The 24,513-nt window shown below is 38.9% G+C and overlaps 1 protein-coding gene and 1 non-coding gene across 2 annotated transcripts; one reads left to right on the top strand and one right to left on the bottom strand.

Moving 5' to 3' along the window:
* Positions 1-8,584: 8,584 nt before the first annotated feature.
* Positions 8,585-8,688, bottom strand: LOC130977363 (small nucleolar RNA R71). The gene has a single exon (XR_009085057.1). It is a non-coding gene; the product is annotated as a small nucleolar RNA R71 (small nucleolar RNA).
* A 6,976-nt stretch (positions 8,689-15,664) lies between these two features.
* On the top strand, positions 15,665-17,499 carry LOC130975159 (uncharacterized). Its single transcript, XM_057899985.1, has 4 exons — positions 15,665-16,000; positions 16,367-16,528; positions 17,172-17,255; positions 17,491-17,499. Exons 1-4 carry the CDS (start codon positions 15,665-15,667, stop codon positions 17,497-17,499), a joined length of 591 nt encoding a protein of 196 aa, XP_057755968.1.
* Positions 17,500-24,513: the final 7,014 nt, after the last annotated feature.

Raw genomic sequence — 24,513 nt, 5'->3', positions numbered from 1 at the left:
TCGTCTAAGGGATTTATTTTATTTATGGATATATATAAATATTTTATTTGCAGATATCCCTTAACCTTCATTTTTTTTATCGGACATTTTTTTGGATATTTTTGAGATATTCGGACATTATGGTGTACACAAATGCATGAGATGATAATACCATCGTCTGAATTTGATTTGGCAAATCGCGAGAGCGATTGACTTCTATTTTAGTGTTGTTATTTAGTAAATGACATTTTTTATTTCTTTAATCAAATTTTGTATTTTTAATTTTAATTTTGAGTATGTTAGATAACTTGTTTTATTGGATATTTGTTGCAATGATGTTAGATAAAATTTTTAAATAGTTGACTTTTTAAAGTTAATTATTCTAAAATGAAATAATTGTTTATTATTATTTTTATCTATTTATTTCGAAATAAAAATTTTTATAATTGAAATAGATTTGTTATTAAAATGTTTTACTTTTTAACAGAAGCCTCGCTTACTACTCCCTAGGCGAGTAAGCCACACTCTTGCACTACCCGACGCTATTCTCCCTTACTTGAAGGAGGTTAGATTTGGCGACACAGTGTAACTTAGGGACATTGTCTTTGACAACTCCCCAATTACTACAATTGTGAAGCGTTGTCATCCGGAGACCCACACTTTTTACCTGTTTTGGGGTGAGTGCACTATCATCCTGCATGACATTGCATACCACGTCGGGTTATGCACTCACAGAGAGCTAGTGGGTGGGTGCTTACGTGATTTTCACACATGGTACCAGTACCCGACTTGGGAGTGGATAGAGGAACTCCTCAATGTCAGGTCTCCTCATGCTCAACAATAGGAGGCGCAGAGGAAGGAGTCATTCTCCATCAAGCTAACGTGGCTGAGGGATCGAGTACATTATATACCAGCTACTACAGATGCAACCACCCTTCGACAATACACGAGGTGTTACATCCTATTGTTGATCGGGGGCTGCTTGATGATAGACAAATCAAACAATCAGGTTCATATCAGGTGGCTGCTTTTGTTAGAGGACTTCAAAAGGTGTCGTAATCTGTCTTGGGATCCGCTATGCTTGCCTGGACGTACTGATGTGTGGAAAACAATCCAACACAAAACTCACCGGCAAGTGTACCGGGTCGCATCAAGTAATAAAACTCACGGGAGTGAGGTCGATCCCACAGGGATTGAAGGATTGAGCAATTTTAGTTTAATGGTTGATTTAGTCAAGCGAATTAAGTATTGGTTGAGTGATTTTGTATCCAACAGTAAGTAAATAGCAGAAAATATAAAGGGAGAGGGATGAATTGCAGAAATTAAAAAGAACTGAAAGTAAAAGAGCTGAATCTTAAAGAACAAGAACTTAAATAACTGAAACTTAAAGTGCAAGAAATGTAAATTGCAGTAACTTAAAGTGCAAGAAATATAAATTGCTTGAATGGAAAAGGGATTTGAGGACTGGGATTTCAGAATTTAAGCAAGGGAAATTAAATTGCAACAATTATCACAGCAAGAGATGATTTGGATTCAACTAGATCTCAAATAGAAATGGAAAATATAACTGCAGCAGTGGTTCAGCAGAAGAACCAAAAGGAAAATTGGATCTCAGGACTACAGAGACTTGATAGCAAAGTCTAGATCTCAATTGCCTTCCTAGATCCAAGTTCACAAAGAAATTAAAAAGAAATTGAAGATTGCAGCAGAAAGGAAAATGGATTCAACTTAATTATGCAGTAGGGAAATCAAAGAGATCTTAAATGGAGATTGAGACAGAAATTCCTCAATTCTTCGCACCCAAAACTCAAAAAAGAAAAGTAAAAAGTGCTCAAGCAGGAACCAGAAAGAAGAGAGATCAATTCTCCTTCCCAATTCTCTCATATCTCAGTTCAAAGCTCTCAGGAAAATGAAGTCTCAGAATGTAAAAATTCAAAAATCAAAAGAAGGTCTTAATTACATCAAACTATCTCCTATTTATACACTTTCTATTCTTGGATTTTGGAATTTAGATGAGCTTTTGATTTGGTGAAGAAATGAATTAAGTTGGACTTTTAATTCAATTTTCAGCCCATGAGAAATTAGCTTCCAGGAGGCTGCTCTGCTCTTGTGGACAGGGCAGTGATATTTTGGAGGCTTGGTTTATCATGCTGCTCTCTTGGAGAGCAGTGTGCTCTTGTGGAAAGCAATGTTTGCTTCCTCCTTCTATGTTGCACCACACTTCTCCTTCCATGGCCACACTTCTTAAGCCACGTTTTTCTTCTTTTCTTCCTTTCTTCATCTACAAGAAACCAAAACAACCAATCAAAGTATCTCCAAACTCATAAGGTTTATAATTCATTAAAAATCAATTAATTTTAGTTCAAACCTCATGATTTAGCATCAATTTAATGGTAGTTATTTGATTTAAAGAAGTCATGCATTTTCATTCCAATTTACTTACTTAGGATGCAAGAAAGTGCATAAAGACTAGTGAAACAAGTGAAATTAGCTTGAAAAATGGGTATATGATGACTTGTCATCATGTACCACTCCTTATGCTCTTCAAAACATCGATCTATCACTGACATTACTGGATGTACTACTCTACTGGTCTCATAGATCTACCATAGATTTTCTTAGTAGTGTCTACCCGAGAGACAGATTCTAACATTTTTGTTGGTCGTGAGGTAACTATTTTCATATATAGTTATTGTACTTTCTATGTATATAATTCAAAAGTTTTTTGCATAAATTGAGAGATTGTTATTGTTGCATATGTCCACAGGTTGATAGGTATGACCCAGTAGAGTAGGGACCAGTTTGACTAGCGAGTCCTCCGATGGTGTCTTTCATTGGATCAGGTTCAATTGGATGAGGTACGTGAAAGTGTTTTACTTAGTTGTCTCTAAACGATTAGTTCTCCTATGTAATGAACTGAACTTGATGTTATATAACACTTTATTTTGTAGTTCCTATTGATGCCATACCACGATCTAACCCTGCAAGCCATCAGTCTAGACTGGTTGAGAGAGGAGACAAAGTGGGGGACATGGATGAGTGTTGTTTCCCTTTTCTGCTTCACCATTATTGAGTTTCACCGTGATGACTGAGTGAAATGCCAGTTCGGTGGCGAGCAGCCGGTGCCTAGAGACCCAGTCAATGTCAACCGGTTTATGACCACCACAGAATGGGGCAAAGACGTGTGGTGGCCCACTCGTCACCAGTAGTGATATGATAGATGGATGGCTCGGTTTGAGGAAAGCCATAGGATCTCTATTCAGCCATTCACTGACTAGTGTCCTACTTTGGAGTATTGGGAGTGGTTTTAGCAAGCTTGCCGCGTTACACATTTGTTCGGCCAGGACGTGCTTGATGATCCCAGACTTTTTACTCTTCCGGATCACGTAAAGCCTACCGCTAGTCTACCTAGGGACATTCTTGACCTTCCCTGGGATGTCCCTAATCGTCGTAAGCATGCTATGGAGGTTCGAGCAAACACCTGGAGCCCGACTAGGAGAGAGAGAGGTGCTAAGGACCGCAGTGGAGTTGCGGGGCCCCAGAGGGAGTAGGTCAGGCCTTGCAGGGAGTGATTAGATGTCGAGTCCGAGAAGAAGGCAGAGTATGTCCGGCAGGAGGAGCACGGTGACATACTAGCCGCACGAAGAGGACTCACCAGTCACCACCACCACCACCACCGGAATCACAAACAGAGCCAGTTCGTCATGAGGCCTCCATGGTCGAGGAGATCTAGTTTGAGGAGGCATTTCAGATTCATACCAATGACCAGCAAACCATGCAGTATATTGTGGAGCAATTCTGCACGGGCAGAGAGCAGAGTCTCGGACAGGGTCTTCATCATTCATTTTCTCCTGCATCTACCTCGCTGTGTGTTCCTTACTTGTTACCGAGGCCTAGCACCTCATACGGCACAGATGTTCACCCTGGTGCTCAGTATGTGACATTCCGATCGGTTAACTATGGTCATTGATGACTGCATCCTAGCCGATGCTACCGCACCACTTTATCCACATGTACAGCCTTATTACCAGACACAGCCATATCCATATATGGCAGTACTATGATACTCATGTGTCCCCACATCCTCCACCCCTTCCACCACCTCCACCACCGCATTCACAAGATCCCCCACCACACGCACAACATCCTCCAGCTCCACGACTTAGTAGACCCCCTCGGCAGACACATCCTCCATTATGTGGCACTAGGCATCACTTGCATTACCTGGATGACCAGCACCGATGATCTACTTTACTTATTTTTTGTATTATTTAGATTGTATTATGTACTTCATCAATGTTTGTGTATTATATATTATTCAGATTGTATTATGTGATTTATCTGATCTTTAGTTTGTCTATCAACACTTTAAATAGTTTATTGGAATTTAAATTTTATCTACCATCGTCTATTAGTTTAGTAACTATTTTCAAGTTTACATGAATAAAGTAAGTCAAATACTAATTTAGCTTTTGCATTCAATTGCTATTAAAAGAAATAAACAAAACAAAAAAAATAATGACACCATACTGATGCCTAGGCATTTTTGGCTAGTTTCACAAGCCATTTTCATTAGTTTTTATTTGGTTTCTTGCACTTTCTTAGGAAATAAGCAAGCATTTGGATGAGTAATTGATGAGCGGATAATTTATACACTTTTTGGCATTGTTTTTAGTATGTTTTTGGTATGATCTAGTTAGTTTTTAGTATATTTTTATTAGTTTTTAGTTAAAAATCACTTTTCTGGACTTTACTATGAGTTTGTGTATTTTTCTGTGATTTCAGGTATTTTCTGGCTGAAATTGAGGGACCTGAGCAAAAATCTGATTCAGAGACTAAAAAGGACTGCAGATGCTGTTGGATTCTGACCTCCCTACACTCGAAGTAGATTTTCTGGAGCTACAGAAGCCCAATTGGCGCGCTCTCAACGGTGTTGGAAAGTAGACATCCTGGGCTTTCCAGCAATATATGATAGTCCATACTTTGCCCAAGATTTGATGGCCAAAACCAGCGTTCAAAGTCACCTCAAGAAATCCCAGCGTTAAACGCTGGAACTGGCACCCAAATGGGAGTTAAACGCCCAAACTGGCATAAAAGCTAGCGTTTAACTCCAAGAAGAGTCTCTACACGAAAATGCTTCATTGCTCAGCCCAAGCACACACCAAGTGGGCCCGGAAGTGGATTTTTATGTCATTTACTCATCTCTGTACACCCTAGGCTACTAGTTTTCTATAAGTAGGACCTTTTACTATTGTATTGAGATATCGGGGTAGCTATCTTCGTGTTTTATGCTATCTTAGATCATTGGGAGGCTGGCCATTCGGCCATGCCTAGACCTTATGCTTATGTATTTTCAACGGTGGAGTTTCTACACACCATAGATTAAGGTGTGGAGCTCTGCTGTACCTCGAGTTTTAATGCAATTACTATTGTTCTTCCATTCAATTCCGCTTGTTCTTGTTCTAAGATATCACTTGTTCTTCAACTTGATGAATGTGATGATCCGTGACACTCATCATCATTCTCACTTATGAACAAGGTGACTGACAACCACTTTTGTTCTACAAGCAACCAAGGCTCTAGTGAATATCTCTTGGATTCCTGATTGCACGATGCATGGTTGATCGCCTGACAAACGAGCCAACCATTCCGTGAGATCAGAGTCTTCGTGGTATAGGCGAGAACTGATGGCAGCATTCAAGAGAATCTGGAAGGTCTAACCTTGTCTGTGGTATTCTGAGTAGGATTCAATGACTGAATGACTGTGACGTGCTTCAAACTCCTAGCAGGCGGGGCGTTAGTGACAGACGCAAAAGTATCAATGGATATTATTCCGGCCTGACCGAGAACCGACAGCTGAATTCCGCGTGCCGTGACAGGGCATATGCAATCGCTTTCACTGAGAGGATGGGAGGTAGCCATTGACAACGGTGAAACCCTACACAAGCTTGCCATGGAAAGGAGTAAGAAGGATTGGATGAAGACAGTAGGAAAGCAGAGAGACGGAAGGGAAGGCATCTTCATGCGCTTATCTGAAGTTCCTACCAATGAATTACATAAGTATCTCTATCTTTATCTTTTATGCTATTTTCGTTCATCACCATATCCATTTGAGTCTGCCTGACTAAGATTTGCAAGATGACCATAGCTTGCTTCATACTAACAATCTCCGTGGGATCGACCCTTACTCACGTAAGGTATTACTTGGACGACCCAGTGCACTTGCTGGTTAGTTGTGCGAAGTTGTGTAATGCCATGGGATTGAGCTACCAAGTTTTTGGAGTTCATGACCGGGGATTATGAGAGTTGTGAAAAGTATTGTTCACAATTTCGCGCACCAAGTTTTTGGCGCCGTTGCCGGGGATTGTTCAAGTTCTGAGCAAGCTTTTTGTCCGGTAACATCAGTGCCAAATTTCTGATCCGGCAACAAGCACCAAGTTTTTGGCGCCGTTGCCGGGGATTGTTCAGTTTGGACAACTGACGGTTCATCTTGTTGCTTAGATTAGGTATTTTTTTTTCGAAGTTCTTGAAGATGAATTCTAGAGTTTCATGATGATTTGTTGAAGTCTGGCTGGCTGAGAAGCCATGTCTAATCTTATTGGACCGAGGTTTCAACTTATCATCACAAGAGCTTGTTGATTTTTATCAATCTTGCTTTTGGAGCAGTGATCTGCTAAGGCTTGGCTGGCCTTTGGCCATGTCTAGTGTTTTGGACCGAAGCTTTCTTTGAAAGCTTGGCTGGCTGTGAAGCCATGTCTAATTCCTGGACCGGAGTCTTAGACTAGCATTGCACTGATTCCTGGAATTCTCATTAAGAATTTTGATACCTTTTTCCACTTAATTTTCGAAAAACACAAAAAAAAAATCACAAAATCCAAAAATTTCTTGTTTGAGTCTAGTGTCTCATCTTAAGTTTGGTGTCAATTGCATGCAATCATTCATGTGTCCTAGTGATCTTCAAGATGTTCTTGATGACTTACTTGCTCTAATCTTTGAATTCTATTGACTTGAAGTATTTTGTGTGTCTCATATGCATTCTCATATTGGTAGTGTCAGTGGTATACAAACTGCTAAGTTTAGTGTCTTGCATGCATTGTTTGATTTTAGTTGCATTTTGATTATTCTTTATTATTAAAAATACAAAAATATTTTTAATTTGTGTCTTTTCAAGTCAATAATACAGAGAATTGAAGATTCAGAACATACAGCAGAGGAATTGCACAGAAAAAGCTGGGCGTTCAAAACGCCCAGTGAAGAAGGACAGACTGGCGTTTAAACGCCAGCCAGGGTACCTGGTTGGGCGTTTAACGCCCAAAAGGGTATAGTTTTGGGCGTTAAACGCCAGAATGTGCACCATTCTGGGCGTTTAACGCCAGGATGGCACAAGGGGGAGAATTTTGTTTTCAAATCAAATTTTTTTCAAGTTTTCAAAGTTTTTCAAAATCAAATCTTTTTCAAATCATATCTTTTCAATCAAATGTTTTCAAAATCAATTTCTTTCCTTTTTCAAAGATACTTACTATCAATTAATGATTTGATTCAACATTTCAAGTATGTTGCCTTTTCTGTTGAGAAAGGTTTAATGTTTGAATCATATCTTTTCTTGATAGCCAAGTTACTAATTTTTAAAATCAAATCTTTTTAAAATTGTTTTCAAATCATATCTTTTCAATCACATATTTTTAAAAATCAATCATATCTTCTTAACCTCATCTTTTTCAAAATAGTTTTCAATCAAATCTTTTTGATTTCTAATTTCAAAATCTTTTTTAAAAATCATCTTATTTCTTTCCCACTCTCATTTTCGAAAATTAAGTAATGTTTTTCAAAAATATTTTCAAAATCTTTCATTTAATTTTCGAAAAATTACTTCTCTTCTCCTCACATCCTTCTATTTATGGACTAACACTATCCCTTAATGCAAAACTCGAACTCCATCTCCTTTGATAAGTTCGAATTTTCTACTTCTGTCTTCTACTCTTCTTTTCCTCTGACACTTCAAGGAATCTCTATACTGTGACATAGAGGATTCCACAATTTTCTTGTTCCCTTCTCTTTCTTATGAGCAGGAGCAAAGACAAAAGCATTCTTGTTGAGCCTGATCCTGAACCTAAAAGGACCTTGAAGAGAAAGCTAAGAGAAGCCAAAGCACAACTCTCTTTAGAGGACCTGACTGAATTCTTCAAAGAAGAAGAACACATGGCAGCCTAAAACAACAACAATGCAAACAATGCAAGGAAGGTGCTGGGTGACTTTACTGCACCTACTCCCGACTTCTATGGGAGAAGCATCTCTATCCCTGCCATTGGAGCAAACAACTTTGAGCTTAAGCCTCAATTAGTTTCTCTAATGCAACAGAATTGCAAGTTCCATGGACTTCCAATGGAAGATCCTCATCAGTTCTTAGCTGAGTTCTTGCAAATCTGTGACACAGTCAAGACTAATGAGGGTTGACCCTGAGGTCTACAGACTGATGCTATTCCCTTTTGCTGTAAGAGACAGAGCTAGAATATGGTTGAACTCTCAACCTAAAGAAAGCCTGGACTCTTGGGAAAAGCTAGTCAATGCCTTCTTGGCAAAGTTCTTTCCACCTCAAAAATGGAGTAAGCTTAGAGTGGAAGTCCAAACCTTCAGACAGAAGGATGGAGAATCCCTCTATGAAGCTTGGGAAAGATACAAACAATTAATCAGAAAATGTCCATCTGACATGCTTTCTGAATGGAGCATCATAGGTATTTTCTATGATGGTCTCTCTGAACTATCCAAAATGTCTTTGGATAGCTCTGCTGGAGGATCTCTTCATCTGAAGAAGACGCCTACAGAAGCTCAAGAGCTGATTGAAATGGTTGCAATTAACCAATTCATGTACACTTCTGAAAGGAATCCTGTGAACAATGGGGCTAATCAGAAGAAAGGAGTTCTTGAGATTGACACTCTGAATGCCATTTTGGCTCAGAATAAAATATTGACTCAACAAGTCAATTTGATTTCTCAAAGTCTGTCTGGAATGCAGAATGCACCAAGCAGTACTAAAGATGCTTCATCTGAAGAAGAAGCATATGATCCTGAGAACCCTTCAATAGAAGAGGTGAATTACCTAGGAGAACCCTATGGAAACACCTATAATTCTTCATGGAGAAATCATCCAAATTTCTCATGGAAGAATCAAGAGAGACCTCAACAAGGTTTCAACAACAATAATGGTGGAAGAAACAGGTTTAGCAATGGCAAGCCTTTTCCATCATCTTCTCAGCAACAGACAGAGAGTTCTAAGCAGAATACCTCTGACTTAGCAACCATGGTCTCTGATCTAATCAAAACCACTCAAAGTTTCATGACTGAAACAAGGTCCTCCATTAGAAACTTGGAAGGACAAGTGGGTCAGCTAAGCAAGAAAATCACTGAACTCCCTCCTAGTGCTCTCCCAAGCAATACTGAAGAAAATCCAAAAGGAGAGTGCAAAGCCATTAACATGGCCGAATTCTGGGAGGAAGAAGAGGCAGTGAACGCCACTGAGAAAGACCTCACTGGACGTCCACTGGCCTCCTATGAGTTCCCCAATGAGGAACCATGGGAATCTGAGGCTCAAAATGAGACCATAGAGATTCCAATGGATTTACTTCTGCCATTCATGAGCTCTGATGAGTATTCTTCCTCTGAAGAGGATGAGTATGTCACTGAAGAGCAAGTTGCTAAATACCTTGGAGCAATCATGAAGCTAAATGACAAGTTATTTGGAAATGAGACCTGGGAGGATGAACCCCCTTTGCTCACCAAAGAATTGGATGACTTGTCTAGGCAGAAACTACCTCAAAAGAGGCAGGATCCTGGGAAGTTTTCAATACCTTGTATCATAGGCACCATGACCTTCAAGAAGGCCTTGTGTGACTTAGGGTCAAGTGTAAACCTCATGCCCCTCTCTGTAATGGAGAAGCTAGGGATCTTTGAGGTACAAGCTGCAAAAATCTCACTAGAGATGGCAGACAACTCAAGAAAACAAGCTCATGGACTTGTAGAAAATGTTTTGGTTAAGATTGAAGACCATTACATCCCTACTGATTTCATAGTCCTAGAGACTGGGAAGTGCATGGATGAATCCATCATCCTTGGCAGACCCTTCCTAGCCACAGCAAAGGCTGTGATTGATGTTGATAGAGGAGAGTTGATCATTCAAGTGAATGAAGAATCCTTTGTGTTTAAGGCTCAAGGATATCCCTCTGTCATCATGGAGAGGAAGCATGAAGAGCTTCTCTCAAAACAGAGCCAAATAGAGCCCCCACAGTCAAACTCTAAGTTTGGTGTTGGGAGGCCACAACCAAACTCTAAGTTTGGTGTTGAACCCCCACATTCAAACTCTAAGTTTGGTGTTGGGAGGTTCCAACATGGCTCTAAGTATCTGTGAGGCTCCATGAGAGTCATCTGTCAAGCTAATGACATTAAAGAAGCGCTTGTTGGGAGGCAACCCAATGTTTTATAATTAACTATTTTCTTTTGTTATTTTATGTCTTTTGTAGGTTGATGATCATAAGAAGTCACAAAATCAATGAAAAAAGCAAAAACAGAATGAAAAACAGGAAGAAAAACAGCACACCCTGGAGGACGCACTTACTGGCGTTTAAACGCCAGTAAGGTTAGCTGTTGGGCGTTTAACGCCCAGTCTGGCACCATTCTGGGCGTTTAACGCCAGAAAGGGGCACCAGACTGGCGTTAAACGCCAGAAAAGGGCAACAACTTGGCGTTAAACGCCAGGAATGGGCATCAGCCCGGCGTTTAACGCCAGAAATGGCACAAAACGTGATTTTGCATGCCATTTGGTGTAGGGATGACTTTTCCTTGACACCACAGGATCCCCACCTACCCTACCACTCTCTCTCTCTTCTTCACCAATCACCTCAACACCTCTTCCCCAAAAACCCTTCACCTATCAAATCCCATCTTTCTCTTCACCACTCACATCCATCCTTCATAAAACCCCACCTACCCCTCCATTCAAATTCAAACCACTTTCCCACCCAAACCCACCCTCACATGGCCGAACAACCCTCTCCCCCTCTCCTATATAAACCCTCCTTCACTCCTTCATTTTCACACACCTTAAACACCATCTCTCTCCCCTTTGGCCGAATACAAAGCCATTCCCTTTCTCCTCATTTCTTCTTCTTCTACTCTCTTCTTTCTTCTTTTGCTCGAGGACGAGCAAACATTTTAAGTTTGGTGTGGTAAAAGCATTGCTTTTGTTTTTCCATAACCATTTATGGCATCCAAGGCCGGAGAAACCTCTAAAAAGAGGAAAGGGAAGGCAAAAGCTTCCACCTCCGAGTCATGGGAGATGGAGAGATTCATCTCAAGGGTGCATCAAGACCACTTCTATGAAGTTGTGGCCTTGAAGAAGGTGATCCCTGAGGTCCCCTTTTCACTCAAAAAGGGTGAATATCCGGAGATCCGACATGAGATCCGAAGAAGAGGCTGGGAAGTTCTTACCAACCCCATTCAACAAGTCAGAATCTTGATGGTTCAAGAGTTCTATGCCAATGCATGGATCACCAAGAACCATGATCAAAGTGTTAACCCGAATCCAAAGAATTATCTTACTATGGTTCGGGGGAATTACTTGGATTTTAGTCCGGAAAGTGTAAGGTTGGCATTCAATTTGCCCATGATGCAAGGAGATGAACATCCTTACACTAGAAGGGTCAACTTTGATCAAAGGTTGGACCAAGTCCTCACAGTCATATGTGAAGAGGGCGCACAATGGAAGAGAGATTCAAGAGGCAAACCGGTTCAATTGAGAAGGCATGACCTCAAACCCGTGGCTAGAGGATGGTTGGAGTTCATTCAACGCTCAATCATTCCCACTAGCAACCGGTCCGAAGTTACTCTAGACCGGGCCATCATGATTCATAGCATCATGATTGGAGAAGAAGTGGAAGTTCATGAGGTTATAGCCCAAGAACTCTATAAGGTGGCGGACAAGTCCTCTACCTTGGCAAGGTTAGCCTTCCCTCATCTCATTTGTCACCTCTGTTATTCAGTTGGAGTTGACATAGAGGGAGACACCCCTATTGATGAGGACAAGCCCATTACTAAGAAGAGGATGGAGCACACAAGAGACCCCTCTCATCATGAGATCCCTGAGATGCCTCAAGGGATGCACTTTCCTCCACAAAACTATTGGGAGCAACTGAACACCTCCCTAGGAGAATTGAGTTCCAACATGGGACAACTAAGGGTAGAGCATCAAGAACACTCCATCATCCTTCATGAAATTAGAGAAGATCAAAGAATCATGAGGGAGGAGCAACAAAGACAAGGAAGAGACATTGAGGAGCTCAAGCACTCCATAGGATCTTCAAGAGGAAGAAAGAGCCGCCATCACTAAGGTGGACCCGTTCTTTAATTTCCTTGTTCTTTATTCTTCTGTTTTTCGAATTTTATGCTTATGTTTATCCATGTTTGTGTCTTGTGATCATTAGTGTCTTAGTGTCTATGCCTTAAAGTTATGAATGTCCTATGAATCCATCACCTTTCTTGAATAAAAAAGTGCTTAATTGAAAAAGATTAGAATTGCATGAATTTTGAATTTTATAATAGTTTAATTATTTTGATGTGGTGGCATTACTTTTGTCTTCTGAATGTATGCTTAAACAGTGCATATGTCTTTTGAATTTGTGGTTCATGAATGTTGGCTCTTGAAAGAATGATGAAAAAGGAGACATGTTACTGAGGATCTGAAAAATCATAAAAATGATTCTTGAAGCAAGAAAAAGCAGTGAATACAAAAAAAAAAAAAAGAAAAAAGAAAGAAAGCAAGCGAAAAAAAAAATCGAAAAAAAAAAGAGAAAAAGAAAAAGAAAGAAATAAAGTTGTGATCCAAAGCAAAAAGAGTGTGCTTAAGAACCCTGGACACCTCTAATTGGGGACTTTAGCAAAGATGAGTCAAAATCTGAAAAGGTTCACCCAATTATGTGTCTGTGGCATGTATGTATCCGGTGGTAATACTGGAAGACAGAGTGCTTTGGGCCACGGCCAAGACTCAATAAGTAGCTGTGTTCAAGAATCATCATACTTAACTAGGAGAATCAATAACACTATCTGGATTCTAAGTTCCTAAAGAAGCCAATCATTCTGAGTTGCAAAGGATAGAGTGAGGTGCCAAAACTGTTCAGAGGCAAAAAGCTAAAAGCCCCGCTCATCTAATTAATACTGATCTTCATAGATGTTTTTGGAATTCATTGCATATTCTCTTCTTTTTATCTTATTTGATTTTCAGTTGCTTGAGGACAAGCAACAATTTAAGTTTGGTGTTGTGATGAGCGGATAATTTATACACTTTTTGGCATTATTTTTAGTATGTTTTTGGTATGATCTAGTTAGTTTTTAGTATATTTTTATTAGTTTTTAGTTAAAAATCACTTTTCTGGACTTTACTATGAGTTTGTGTGTTTTTCTGTGATTTCAGGTATTTTCTGGCTGAAATTGAGGGACCTGAGCAAAAATCTGATTCAGAGACTAAAAAGGACTGCAGATGCTGTTGGATTCTGACATCCCTACACTCGAAGTGGATTTTCTGGAGCTACAGAAGCCCAATTGGCGCGCTCTCAACGGCGTTGGAAAGTAGACATCCTGGGCTTTCCAGCAATATATGATAGTCCATACTTTGCCCAAGATTTGATGGCCCAAACCGGCGTTCAAAGTCACCTCAAGAAATCCCAGCGTTAAACGCTGGAACTGGCACCCAAATGGGAGTTAAACGCCCAAACTGGCATAAAAGCTGGCGTTTAACTCCAAGAAGAGTCTCTACACGAAAATGCTTCATTGCTCAGCCCAAGCACACACCAAGTGGGCCCGGAAGTGGATTTTTATGTCATTTACTCATCTCTGTACACCCTAGGCTACTAGTTTTCTATAAGTAGGACCTTTTACTATCACTACAACATTTTGGGTCTATAGCCACGGTTTTTTTGGTCACGGTAAAAAACCGTGACCATAGACCCTCTATGGTCACGGTTTTTTAGGGTGACCAAAAAAAAAAAGCTATAGTCACGGTTTTTTTGGAAAGGGTGACCATAGAGTACCTATGGTCACGGTTTTTTCAAAAAGGGTGGCCTAAAAGGGTCTATGGTCACGGTTTTGAGGGGTGACCTAAAGGGGTCTATGGTCACGGTTTTTTACAGTGACCTAAAAGGGTCTATGGTCACGGTTTTGGGGGGTGGCCTAAAGGGGTCTATGGTCACGGTTTTGGAGGGTGGCCTAAAAAGGTCTATGGTCACGGTTTTGGGGGTGACCTAATGGGGTCTATGGTCACGGTTTTTTACAGTGACCAAAAGGGGGCTATGGTCACGGTTTTTCAAAAAAGGGTGACCTAAAAGGGTCTATGGTCACGGTTTTGGGGGGTGACCTAAAGGGGTCTATGGTCACGGTTTTGGGGGTGGCCTAAAAGGGTCTATAGTCACGATTTTGGGGAGTGGCCTAAAGGGATCTATGGTCACGGTTTTAGGGGTGGCCTAAAAGGGTTATGGTCACGGTTTTGGGGGTGGCCTAAAGGAGTCTATGGTCACGGTTTTTTACAGTGACCAAAAAGGGTCTATGGTCACGGTTTTTCGGAAGGGTGACCTAAAAGGGTCTATGGTCACGACTTTGAGAGTGACTTAAAAGAGTCTATGGTCACGGTTTGTCACAAAATGATTAATTTTTAAAAATAATATATATTATTTTATATTTTTTTATAAAATTAGTATATAATTTTTATTAATAATTAAATTTTAAATATTGACTAAAATTAATTTTTTAAATTAAAAAAATTAATTATTAAATATAAATAAAATAATTAATTTTTGAGTTTTTCATATATTTAAAATTTAAAATTTTAATAATTAAAAACTAATAATAATTTATATGATTTATTTTAAAATATTTTTAATAGGGGTTAAGTATATTTTTTGTTCCTGAAGTTTGACAAAAGTTTTAAAAATATCCTTAAATTTTATTTTGTTTCAATTTTGTCCCAAAAATTTTCAATTTGCATCAAATATACCCTTAACAGCTAATTTTTCAAAAAATTTAAGACCAATTCAACAACAATTTCATAAGAAGAACCCTCAACACAAGCAAATCAAACATAATTTTCATGTATTATTGTTAAATTGATCTTAATTTTTTTGAAAATTTAGCCGATAGAGATATATTTGATGCAAATCGAGAACTTTTGGGACAAAATTGAAACAAAATAAAACTTAGGGGTATTTTTAAAATTTTTGTCAAACTTCAAAGACAAAAGTATACTTTACCCTTTTAATAGAATATATTTAATTTAAAATTATTATTCTATCCATCAATTTTATCAAAATATCTATTCAATCCAAATTTTTTTATAAAATTCTTAATTTTAAACTCTAATTCCCAAATTTAAAATCACAATCCCTAACCCTAAACCCCCAAATCCCTAATTTCCCAAAATACAAACCCTCAACGCCCCCTACTCACGGTAACACATGCACACACCCACGGAAACGCAGAGAGAGAGAGGGAAAACGGAGAAGGGAAGAGAGGGAGGAGGAAGGAGACGGCGCCGACGGAGCTAGCAGCCGCCGGCGCAGTCGATGCTTGCAAGGAAGAGAGGGAGAGTGAGGGCGATCGAGCTGAGAAGAAGCAGGGAATCGGTTGCAACTAACCCTGCAGCTGTGTCATGAACTGCTTCTCCAACCTCTCATCCTACACTGCCGCCATCCTCGCTCGCTTCCTATCCAGCCGTCGTTCCCTCTGCAACTTCCCCATTAAGCTAACTCTTCCTCCTACTCTCTCTCCCCGCTCTCAATTCGTGCTCGCTAGGTTTCCCTCTGGCTGCTGCTGCTACTCCTCCTCCTCTGCCAAGAAAGGCCGCAAGAAGAAGGTGGTGGAGCCTGAACCTGTGGCGTCTGTTATGGAGCACGAGGAGAAGGTCACCTTCTTTGTGGTCCGAAAAGGGGACATCGTTGGAGTATATGATACACTCGTTGATTGCCAGTCTCAAGTTGGATCCTCTGTAATTATTCTCTTTTGGAACCTTATATTATCTATAATGCTCTCTTATTCATGTTTCTAACAACTAGTTTCTCTATAATGCTCTCTTATTCATGTTTCTAACAATTAGTTTCTATTGTTGCTGCTATTCGAATTACTTTTTGTTGTTTCCCCTTTTTAGATAATTATTCTCTTCTCTGCATGATTACAATGGGTGGTGTGGTTACTTTATCTGTTTTATTGGACAGGACACTAGTGGCTATTTATGTGGTTGTTTTGTTTGTGGTTCTTGTCTCCCATGACAATAGTGAAATGTAGAAGGAATATTCAAAGGCTATTGAGAATGAGGTATTGACTTTTCCCATTGTGTTATTGTCTTGCCTTTCAGGTATGTGATCCTCCTGTTAGTGTGTACAAGGGATATTCTTTATCGAAGGACACTCAGAATTATCTTGTTTCACGTGGACTCAAGAATGCCTTGTACACAATTAGAGCTGCTGATTTGACAGAGGATTTATTGGCATGCTTGTTCCTTGCCCTTTCAAAGTATGTAACTTTTCCATTGTGTTCAATATTATTTTCATTTTGTCAAATCTGTTACTGAGCCTGACCAACATAGCATGCGAAGAAAGTTAGTATAGCTGTTAGTTGAAGGTATTCCATTTATTAAAATTTATAACTACTTCTAAGTTCTACCGATACTATTTTTCTCTTGTCCATATTATTTATCATCTTTGATCCCACCCAAGCTTATATCGCATCCTTAACATTAATTTTGAATTGAAGGTCTTGGCCAAGTTTTGATTCAGAGTAATTTGAGTTGATAGTCGAATTTGCTCCAAGGTTGTGTAAAATATCTATTACATTCATATTAGAAGGGTATAGATGACTCTTGTGGGACATGGGAGTATTTCCTGTATGGCCTGTATGCTTCTATACTCTTGCAAGATAATATTTTCCTGTATGGCTTAAAATTCTTTCTTTTTCATTGATAGGCTCTGTTACTTTTTGATGAGATTAGAAATCCCCATTTTATCATGTATTCTTATATACTCATAGAAGGATTAGGTAGTGGGAAGTTGTATGTTGTGTTAACTTTTTCCTTCTGTAATATATCATCAAGATTTATGGCTGACACTTTTAAATAAGTATGAGGTTTATTCATTAAGCTAATCATGGATTATATGTCTCAGGATCCTGCTTCTATTGAAAGGGCCACTTCAAGTAACGATGTATCGAAAAAGAGATATGTAGAGATGCTTGAACTAGATAATGTGGTAAGTTTCCTACAATTTAGAAGTACATGGTTATTAAGAAGCCAAATATAATAGCTACATGCCTAAAAATGTTATTTATGTCAAATATGTTGTAAATTTTAAATTTGTGTTAAAATTATCAATTCTTGAGCAACTTTCATATTGAGAAAAGTTTGGATATCATTGTTATTATAGATATCTGAATTATGTTATCTTTATAATACCCATTACATGTCTTGATATTATGTTATTATAGATATACTGATGCGCATGAATCCTTTTTTTTCTTTTTGGTTGCTTGGTGCTACTGTTATTTCAACAATAACTACCATGCTTAAACCATGAGGGATTATAATAATTAAACTATTGAGTGACAGTCTACCAAAGTTACATCCACATGACATGTCACTTTTCTTTTATTTGGAAAAAAGAGGTATTTAAGGGAATGATTGAATGGTGATGCTCTTAGGGTTTTTAGTAAGATATTGACTAAAATGCACATGAAACCATGTTAGTTCAGTTGGCTTATAAATAGTTGAAAGTAGTTGCATTTTATATAAAAATATCAAGTGACACACAAGTTACACTATTTCCTTGCAGCTTGAACAAAACATGCTTTAATAATTTCTTTGCAGCTTGAACAAAGTAAATTTGTAAATTTGAGGAGAAGAAGAAACTTGAAAATTAGGGTTTATACAACTATCTCTTCAAGTACTTTATATTGTTTTATGATGTGTCATATACTATGATGTGGATGTGTGCTGTATAGTGTGTACTAGCTATTATATGTGTGATGTATATATGTTTTAATGATATGTTTTTTTTTCCTAAGTTGAAGAAGAATAAATGTAGGTGTTTATGTCTAATGTGACTTTACTTTTCATGTTAATGAAGCAGGTGTTGAGCTTTCAAATGTTTAAGTGGCTGAAATAAAAGTTCTTGAGCGTTGAGAAGAAAGAATAGCAATACTAGAAACAATCTATCCTGGCAGAGTCTAAATTGTATTGCTTTTACGCCTGTGGAACAATTTTGTTAATAGTGTCTACTTAGTGTTAGTGTATATATCACTGTATGAAACTAAGATTGAGACAAGTGTATTCATTCAACTATATTGATATGTTAGCTGGTTACTTTAATCATAACTTATCTTAATTTTTGATTATCATTTTTTATTTTTAGATTTATTTTGTGATCATCATCATTTTGGGATGTCATTATGCTTTAAAAAAAATCTCATAAAAAAAAAATAGGCTTTGGTCACGGTAAAAACCGTGACCATAGATAAGGCTATGGTCACGGTTTTGTGGGGTGACCATAGATAAGCTATGGTCACGGTGAAAAACCGTGACCATAGATAAGGCTATAGTCACTGTTTTAAGATGGGGGTGACCATAGAGGCTATGGTCACGGCGAAAAACCGTGACCATAGATAGGGTTATGGTCACGGTTTTAAGGAAGGGTGACCATAGAGGCTATGGTCACAGTGAAAACCGTGACCATAGATAGGGCTATGGTCACGGTTTTGAGGTGGGGTGACCATAGAGCTATGGTCACGAAAAAAACCGTGACCATAGATAAGGCTATGGTCACGATTTTAAGGAGGGGTGACCATAGAGTCTATGGTCACGGCAAAAACCGTGACCATAGATAAGGCTATGGTCACGGTTTTAAGGTGGGGTGACCATAGAGCTATGGTCACGGCAAAAACCGTGACCATAGATAAGGCTATGGTCACGGTTTTTACGCGTGACCATAGATTGACCTATGGTCACGGTGAAAAAACGTGGCCTAAAGTGTCAGAATTTGAAAATTGAAACCGTGACTATAGAAACCGTGACCATAGATAAAAAAACCGTGACCATAGACCTATGGCCACGAAAGAATAGACCACGGTAAAAAACCGTGACCATAGGTCCAAAACCGTGACCATAGATCTATGGTCACCCTTTTTACTAGCTATGGTCACGGTTTTTTACCGTGACCATAGACCTTTTTTTTTGTAGTGTATTGTATTGAGATATCGGGGTAGCTATCTTCGTGTTTTATGCTATCTTAGATCATTGGGAGGCTGGCCATTCGGCCATGCCTAGACCTTATGCTTATGTATTTTCAACGGTGGAGTTTCTACACACCATAGATTAAGGTGTGGAGCTCTGCTGTACCTCGAGTTTTAATGCAATTACTATTGTTCTTCCATTCAATTCCGCTTGTTCTTGTTCTAAGATATCACTTGTTCTTCAACTTGATGAATGTGATGATCCGTGACACTCATCATCATTCTCACTTATGAACAAGGTGACTGACAACCACTTTTGTTCTACAAACAACCAAGGCTCTAGTGAATATCTCTTGGATTCCTGATTGCACGATGCATGGTTGATCGCCTGACAAACGAGCCAACCATTCCGTGAGATCAGAGTCTTCGTGGTATAGGCGAGAACTGATGGCAGCATTCAAGAGAATCCGGAAGGTCTAACCTTGTCTGTGGTATTCTGAGTAGGATTCAATGACTGAATGATTGTGACGTGCTTCAAACTCCTAGCAGGCGGGGCGTTAGTGACAGACGCAAAAGTATCAATGGATATTATTCCGGCCTGACCGAGAACCGACAGCTGAATTCCGTGTGCCGTGACAGGGCATATGCAATCGCTTTCACTGAGAGGATGGGAGGTAGCCATTGACAACGGTGAAACCCTACACAAGCTTGCCATGGAAAGGAGTAAGAAGGATTGGATGAAGACAGTAGGAAAGCAGAGAGACGGAAGGGAAGGCATCTTCATGCGCTTATCTGAAGTTCCTACCAATGAATTACATAAGTATCTCTATCTTTATCTTTTATGCTATTTTCGTTCATCACCATATCCATTTGAGTCTGCCTGACTAAGATTTGCAAGATGACCATAGCTTGCTTCATACTAACAATCTCCGTGGGATCGACCCTTACTCACGTAAGGTATTACTTGGACGACCCAGTGCACTTGCTGGTTAGTTGTGCGAAGTTGTGTAATGCCATGGGATTGAGCTACCAAGTTTTTGGAGTTCATGACCGGGGATTATGAGAGTTGTGAAAAGTATTGTTCACAATTTCGCGCACCAGTAATGTATGCATGTCTTGATTCATTCAAACATTGTGAATTATAAGCATTTTCATGAGATTGATGCAAGAATTTCTTAATACAATGAATGATGCATTATCTTATGATTATGGCAAAGCTTTAATGCATTTGTTAGGTTGATGATAGGTACGGAGAAGCAAAGCAAAGGCAAAGAAGAAGAAGAGGCTATAGCGTTAGTGGCCAAAGTTAGCCTACTAACGCTATGGTTAACGTTGCAAAGGAGGAGAAGGCAGCATTAGTGGCCAAAGTTGGCTCACTAACGTTGCTATTAACACTAGCACAAGGAGAAGGGAAGCAACGTTAGTGGCCTAAGTTAGCTCACTAACATTGCTAATAACATTGCCAAGGAAGGGGGGAGCAACATTGGTGGCCCAAAGTTAGCCTACCAACGTTGCTACATAAAGAATGGTGCCAACATTAGTGTGCTAACGTTACTTCAAGTTAGCTGATGAGAGGCCTAAAGCGGGTTCAGAATTTATCTCAAAATAAGATTGGATTGGCGTTGTATGTATAGTTCCAAACCCAACAATTGACCAATATCAAATTAAAATCTAAAGATGTCACAATTCAAAGCAAATGTAAACCGAGAGTATTTAGTCTCCCGGGTCGTTCTCCCTAGGAACTAATGCCAATGAGCGCACACAATTTTGGTTGTGAGAAGCAAAGTGGTGTTTTCAATGAAGAAGTCAACAATAAAGGAATTAAAGAACAAGGCAAAATTGCAATTAATAAACTAATAAAGGAATAAAAGAACTATGTATGCAATATAAACAAGTAAGACTATAAAGTGAAGAAAATGTGATTTAAAATATAAATGAAACCTTGACTTGGAATGAGTTATGGAATCCCTTCCTTGCCATAACCACAACTATGACAATTGTGATGGATTAATCTCACTAAGTCAACCCTTAACATCGAAGGATAAGTTAAGTGAGCATAGTTGTCATTAATCCACAAATCCTAGCTAACTTACCAAACTAGTTGATAAAAAGCTAGCGTTAGTGGGAACAATAACAACTAACAACCCAAGAATTCTCACTAAATGTTGGACATTATGGCTCTAGTAATCCATATACTCATTTTCCCAAGCCATGGGGTGGAAATTATCCCATAATCAAAATTGGTATTTCATCAAACACATAGAGGGCATAAACATTAAACATGGCAAAATTGGTAAATTAATGAAAGCTATGAACCATAAATGATCAAAATCAATAAAAGCAACTCAACAAACATATAAAAGCCATCAAACATCAAATTAAACAACTAGAAATCCAAAATTGTAAGACTATGCAAATATTGACAAGAGAGATGAAAATAAGAGAAAACGTAGAACAAGTAGTGTATTAAAAGAGACAATTAAAGGAATACTTATGATGCGCGGAAAACTTGTCTCTCAACAAATTTCCCTTCGGCAAGTATATCGAATTGTCGTCAAGTAAAACTCACAGTAGAGTGAGGTCGAATCCCACAGAGATTAACGGATTAAGCAAACAATGATTAATTGGTTATCCTAGTTAGACAAATCATATTGGAGTGATAAGTAACGAGAAAATGTAAATGGCATAAAAGTAAAGAAAAGCTATAAAGTGCAGAAGAGTAAAATGGCAAGAAAAGTAAATGTAAGAACTAAAAATAAAATGAACATTGGGATCAAGAGATATTGCAATCCTCCAGATCAAGTTCATTCTCATCTCTTCCTCAATCAATGCATTCATTGATCTCCTTGGCAATCTTAAGTGATTGGATCCCAATTCCTTGGCAATCCAATCTCTCTAAGCTTGATCAATAGCCAATTCCTTGGTCAATTGCTCATGAGAAGAGATGAAGTATGGTCACTGATTATACCACATGCATTCCCAAATCAAGTATTGGTAGGATTATAGTCACATATCCATCCAAACCCAATTTGGTCCAGCATGAGAAAGCATTTCTAGCATGATCTCTTCATTCCTCTTCCAAGGTTCCGAAGAGATCCAAATATGAATAGTTTCTTTTCCAAGATAACTACCCAATTGGATGAAGATTGAAAGCTTTCTAGTAAAATCAAGAGAAAAGAAAGAAGAAGAAGAATAAGAACTACAATTGATCCATTGAATCACAATAGAGCTTTCTAACCCAATGAAAAAAGTTAGTTGGTCATTGCTCTACCAAAATAGAAAAGAAAGAAAGTGCAGAAAAATAAAGATGAAGAATAAAACTGAAAATGAAACTTCCAAATTCATAAATGAAAAGTACAAAGAAAAGAAAGAGAAGGAAAAGTGTGTGAGGGGAGGGAGTCTGAAGACCCCTCTTCCAATCCCCAATTTCTGTGTTCCAGCCTCCGTCCCCCTTCAAAGTAAAAACTAAGGCCTTTATATAGGCTCTCCTAAATTACAAAATTAAAAGCAAATTATAATTAAATAAAAATTCCTATTCTAGATGCTTCTTGTGGCCTTGATTGGTTGACACTTGTTGGCTTGCTTGGTTGACACTTGTGGGCTTGCTTCCTTGAGGTTGGGTGGTCCTTGAAAGAGAAGTGAATCAAGTTTAGGTCCAGGTGCTAAAGTTAGTGCTAAAGTTAGCCACACTAACGCTACAAGTGTGGCATTAGTGCTAAAGTTATTGTGGCTAACGTTGCACTTGCTGCCCAGTTGGTGTTTTTGGGGCTTAAAAGATGCCTCTTGTTTGTACTCCAATTTCATGCCCACTATAGAGTATTATATATCGTTGGAAAGCTCTGAATGTCAACTTTCTAACGCAACTGGAATCATCTCAATTGGATCTCTATAACTCAATTTATGCTCCTTCGAAGTGGACATGGTCGCTGGCATAGTCGCTAGCATTAATGGAAAACGTGAGTCCCGATAACGCTAGCGACCAGGGGCTTAATATTTCCAGGTTCTGGAGCTCAAAATCAATGTCCACCCCATACTATTATATATTTTTGGAAAGCTCTGGATGTCTACTTTCCAACTCCTTTGAAAGCGCATCATTTAGAGCTCTACAACTCGAGTTACACTTCTTGGAAGGTGAAGAGGTCAGTTGGCCTTACTACAGGTTGATACCATGTTCATCTTTGTACTTTCGGGGTAGGTTTTCTCCCTCAAATTTAGTGTCAATCATGTAGTGCCATATATGCTTGGAAAGCTCTAGAATTCTACTTTCCAATGCCACTGGAATCACCTCATTTGGAGCTTTGTGGCTCAAGTTATGCGTGTTTGAAGAAGGCATGGTCAGGCTGCCAGGTGGGACTTTTGCCTACGTTAACTTCCACGTTAACTTAGTTAACGTAGAAGTTAACGTGGGTCTTTTTTTGCCTCGCCAACGTTAGTGACACTCACTTTTTCCACTAACGTTGGCATCTCCCTTTCCTTCCACATTAACTACCACGTTAACTTAGTTAACGTGGGTCTTTTTGCTTCACCAACGTTAGTGGCACTCACTTTTTCCACTAACGTTGGCATATACCCCTTTCCTTCTACGTTAACTTCCACGTTAATGTAGTTAATGTGGAAGCTAACGTAGGCCTTCTTTACTTCGCAAACGTTAGTGGCGTTCACCTTTTCCACTAACGTTCCATGCTCTCCTTCTTCAAAGTTAATGCCACTAACTTTTTTCACTAACGTTGGGGCTTTCCTTCCTTCCACGTTAGTGCCCACGTTAGTGTAACTAACGTAGCCACTAACGTGGCTCTTCTCTTCTTCTTTTGGCCTGAAATCAATCAAACAAAGTGCATCAAAGTCTTGCTCTTAATCATGGGATCATGCATCATCCAATTTATCATTCAATTTATGCATAATTCTCATGAAATCATTCAAAATTCACAATGTTTGCTTGAATCATGGTATGATTGCATTTTCAACCAAATACTTGCTTATTTCCTAAGAAAATGCATGAAACCAACCTAAAGTATACAAAAAATGGCTAGTAAAACTAGCCAAGATCCCTGGCATCAACTTACAATAAAAGTTGCTATAATCCAAAATCAAACTTGAAGTATAAAATGCTACAAACCCTGATTATAACCCTAAGAGAGAATTTCCTAATCTAAGATGGCTCTCTTTGTTATGTGTTGTTGCTCCTTCATATAGTCCTCCATTTCAGCCTCGAAGCCTTAAAAAATGGGCCAAGAAAGTCCCAAAAACGCGAGTCACGTGCATTTTTAATGGAGGCATGCATTG

This window comes from Arachis stenosperma, chromosome 4 (assembly GCF_014773155.1).
Source record: "Arachis stenosperma cultivar V10309 chromosome 4, arast.V10309.gnm1.PFL2, whole genome shotgun sequence".
Lineage (NCBI taxonomy): Eukaryota > Viridiplantae > Streptophyta > Magnoliopsida > Fabales > Fabaceae > Arachis > Arachis stenosperma.
The sequence above is the reverse complement of the archived record's forward strand: the minus strand, read 5'-3'. Positions and strand labels throughout refer to the sequence as shown.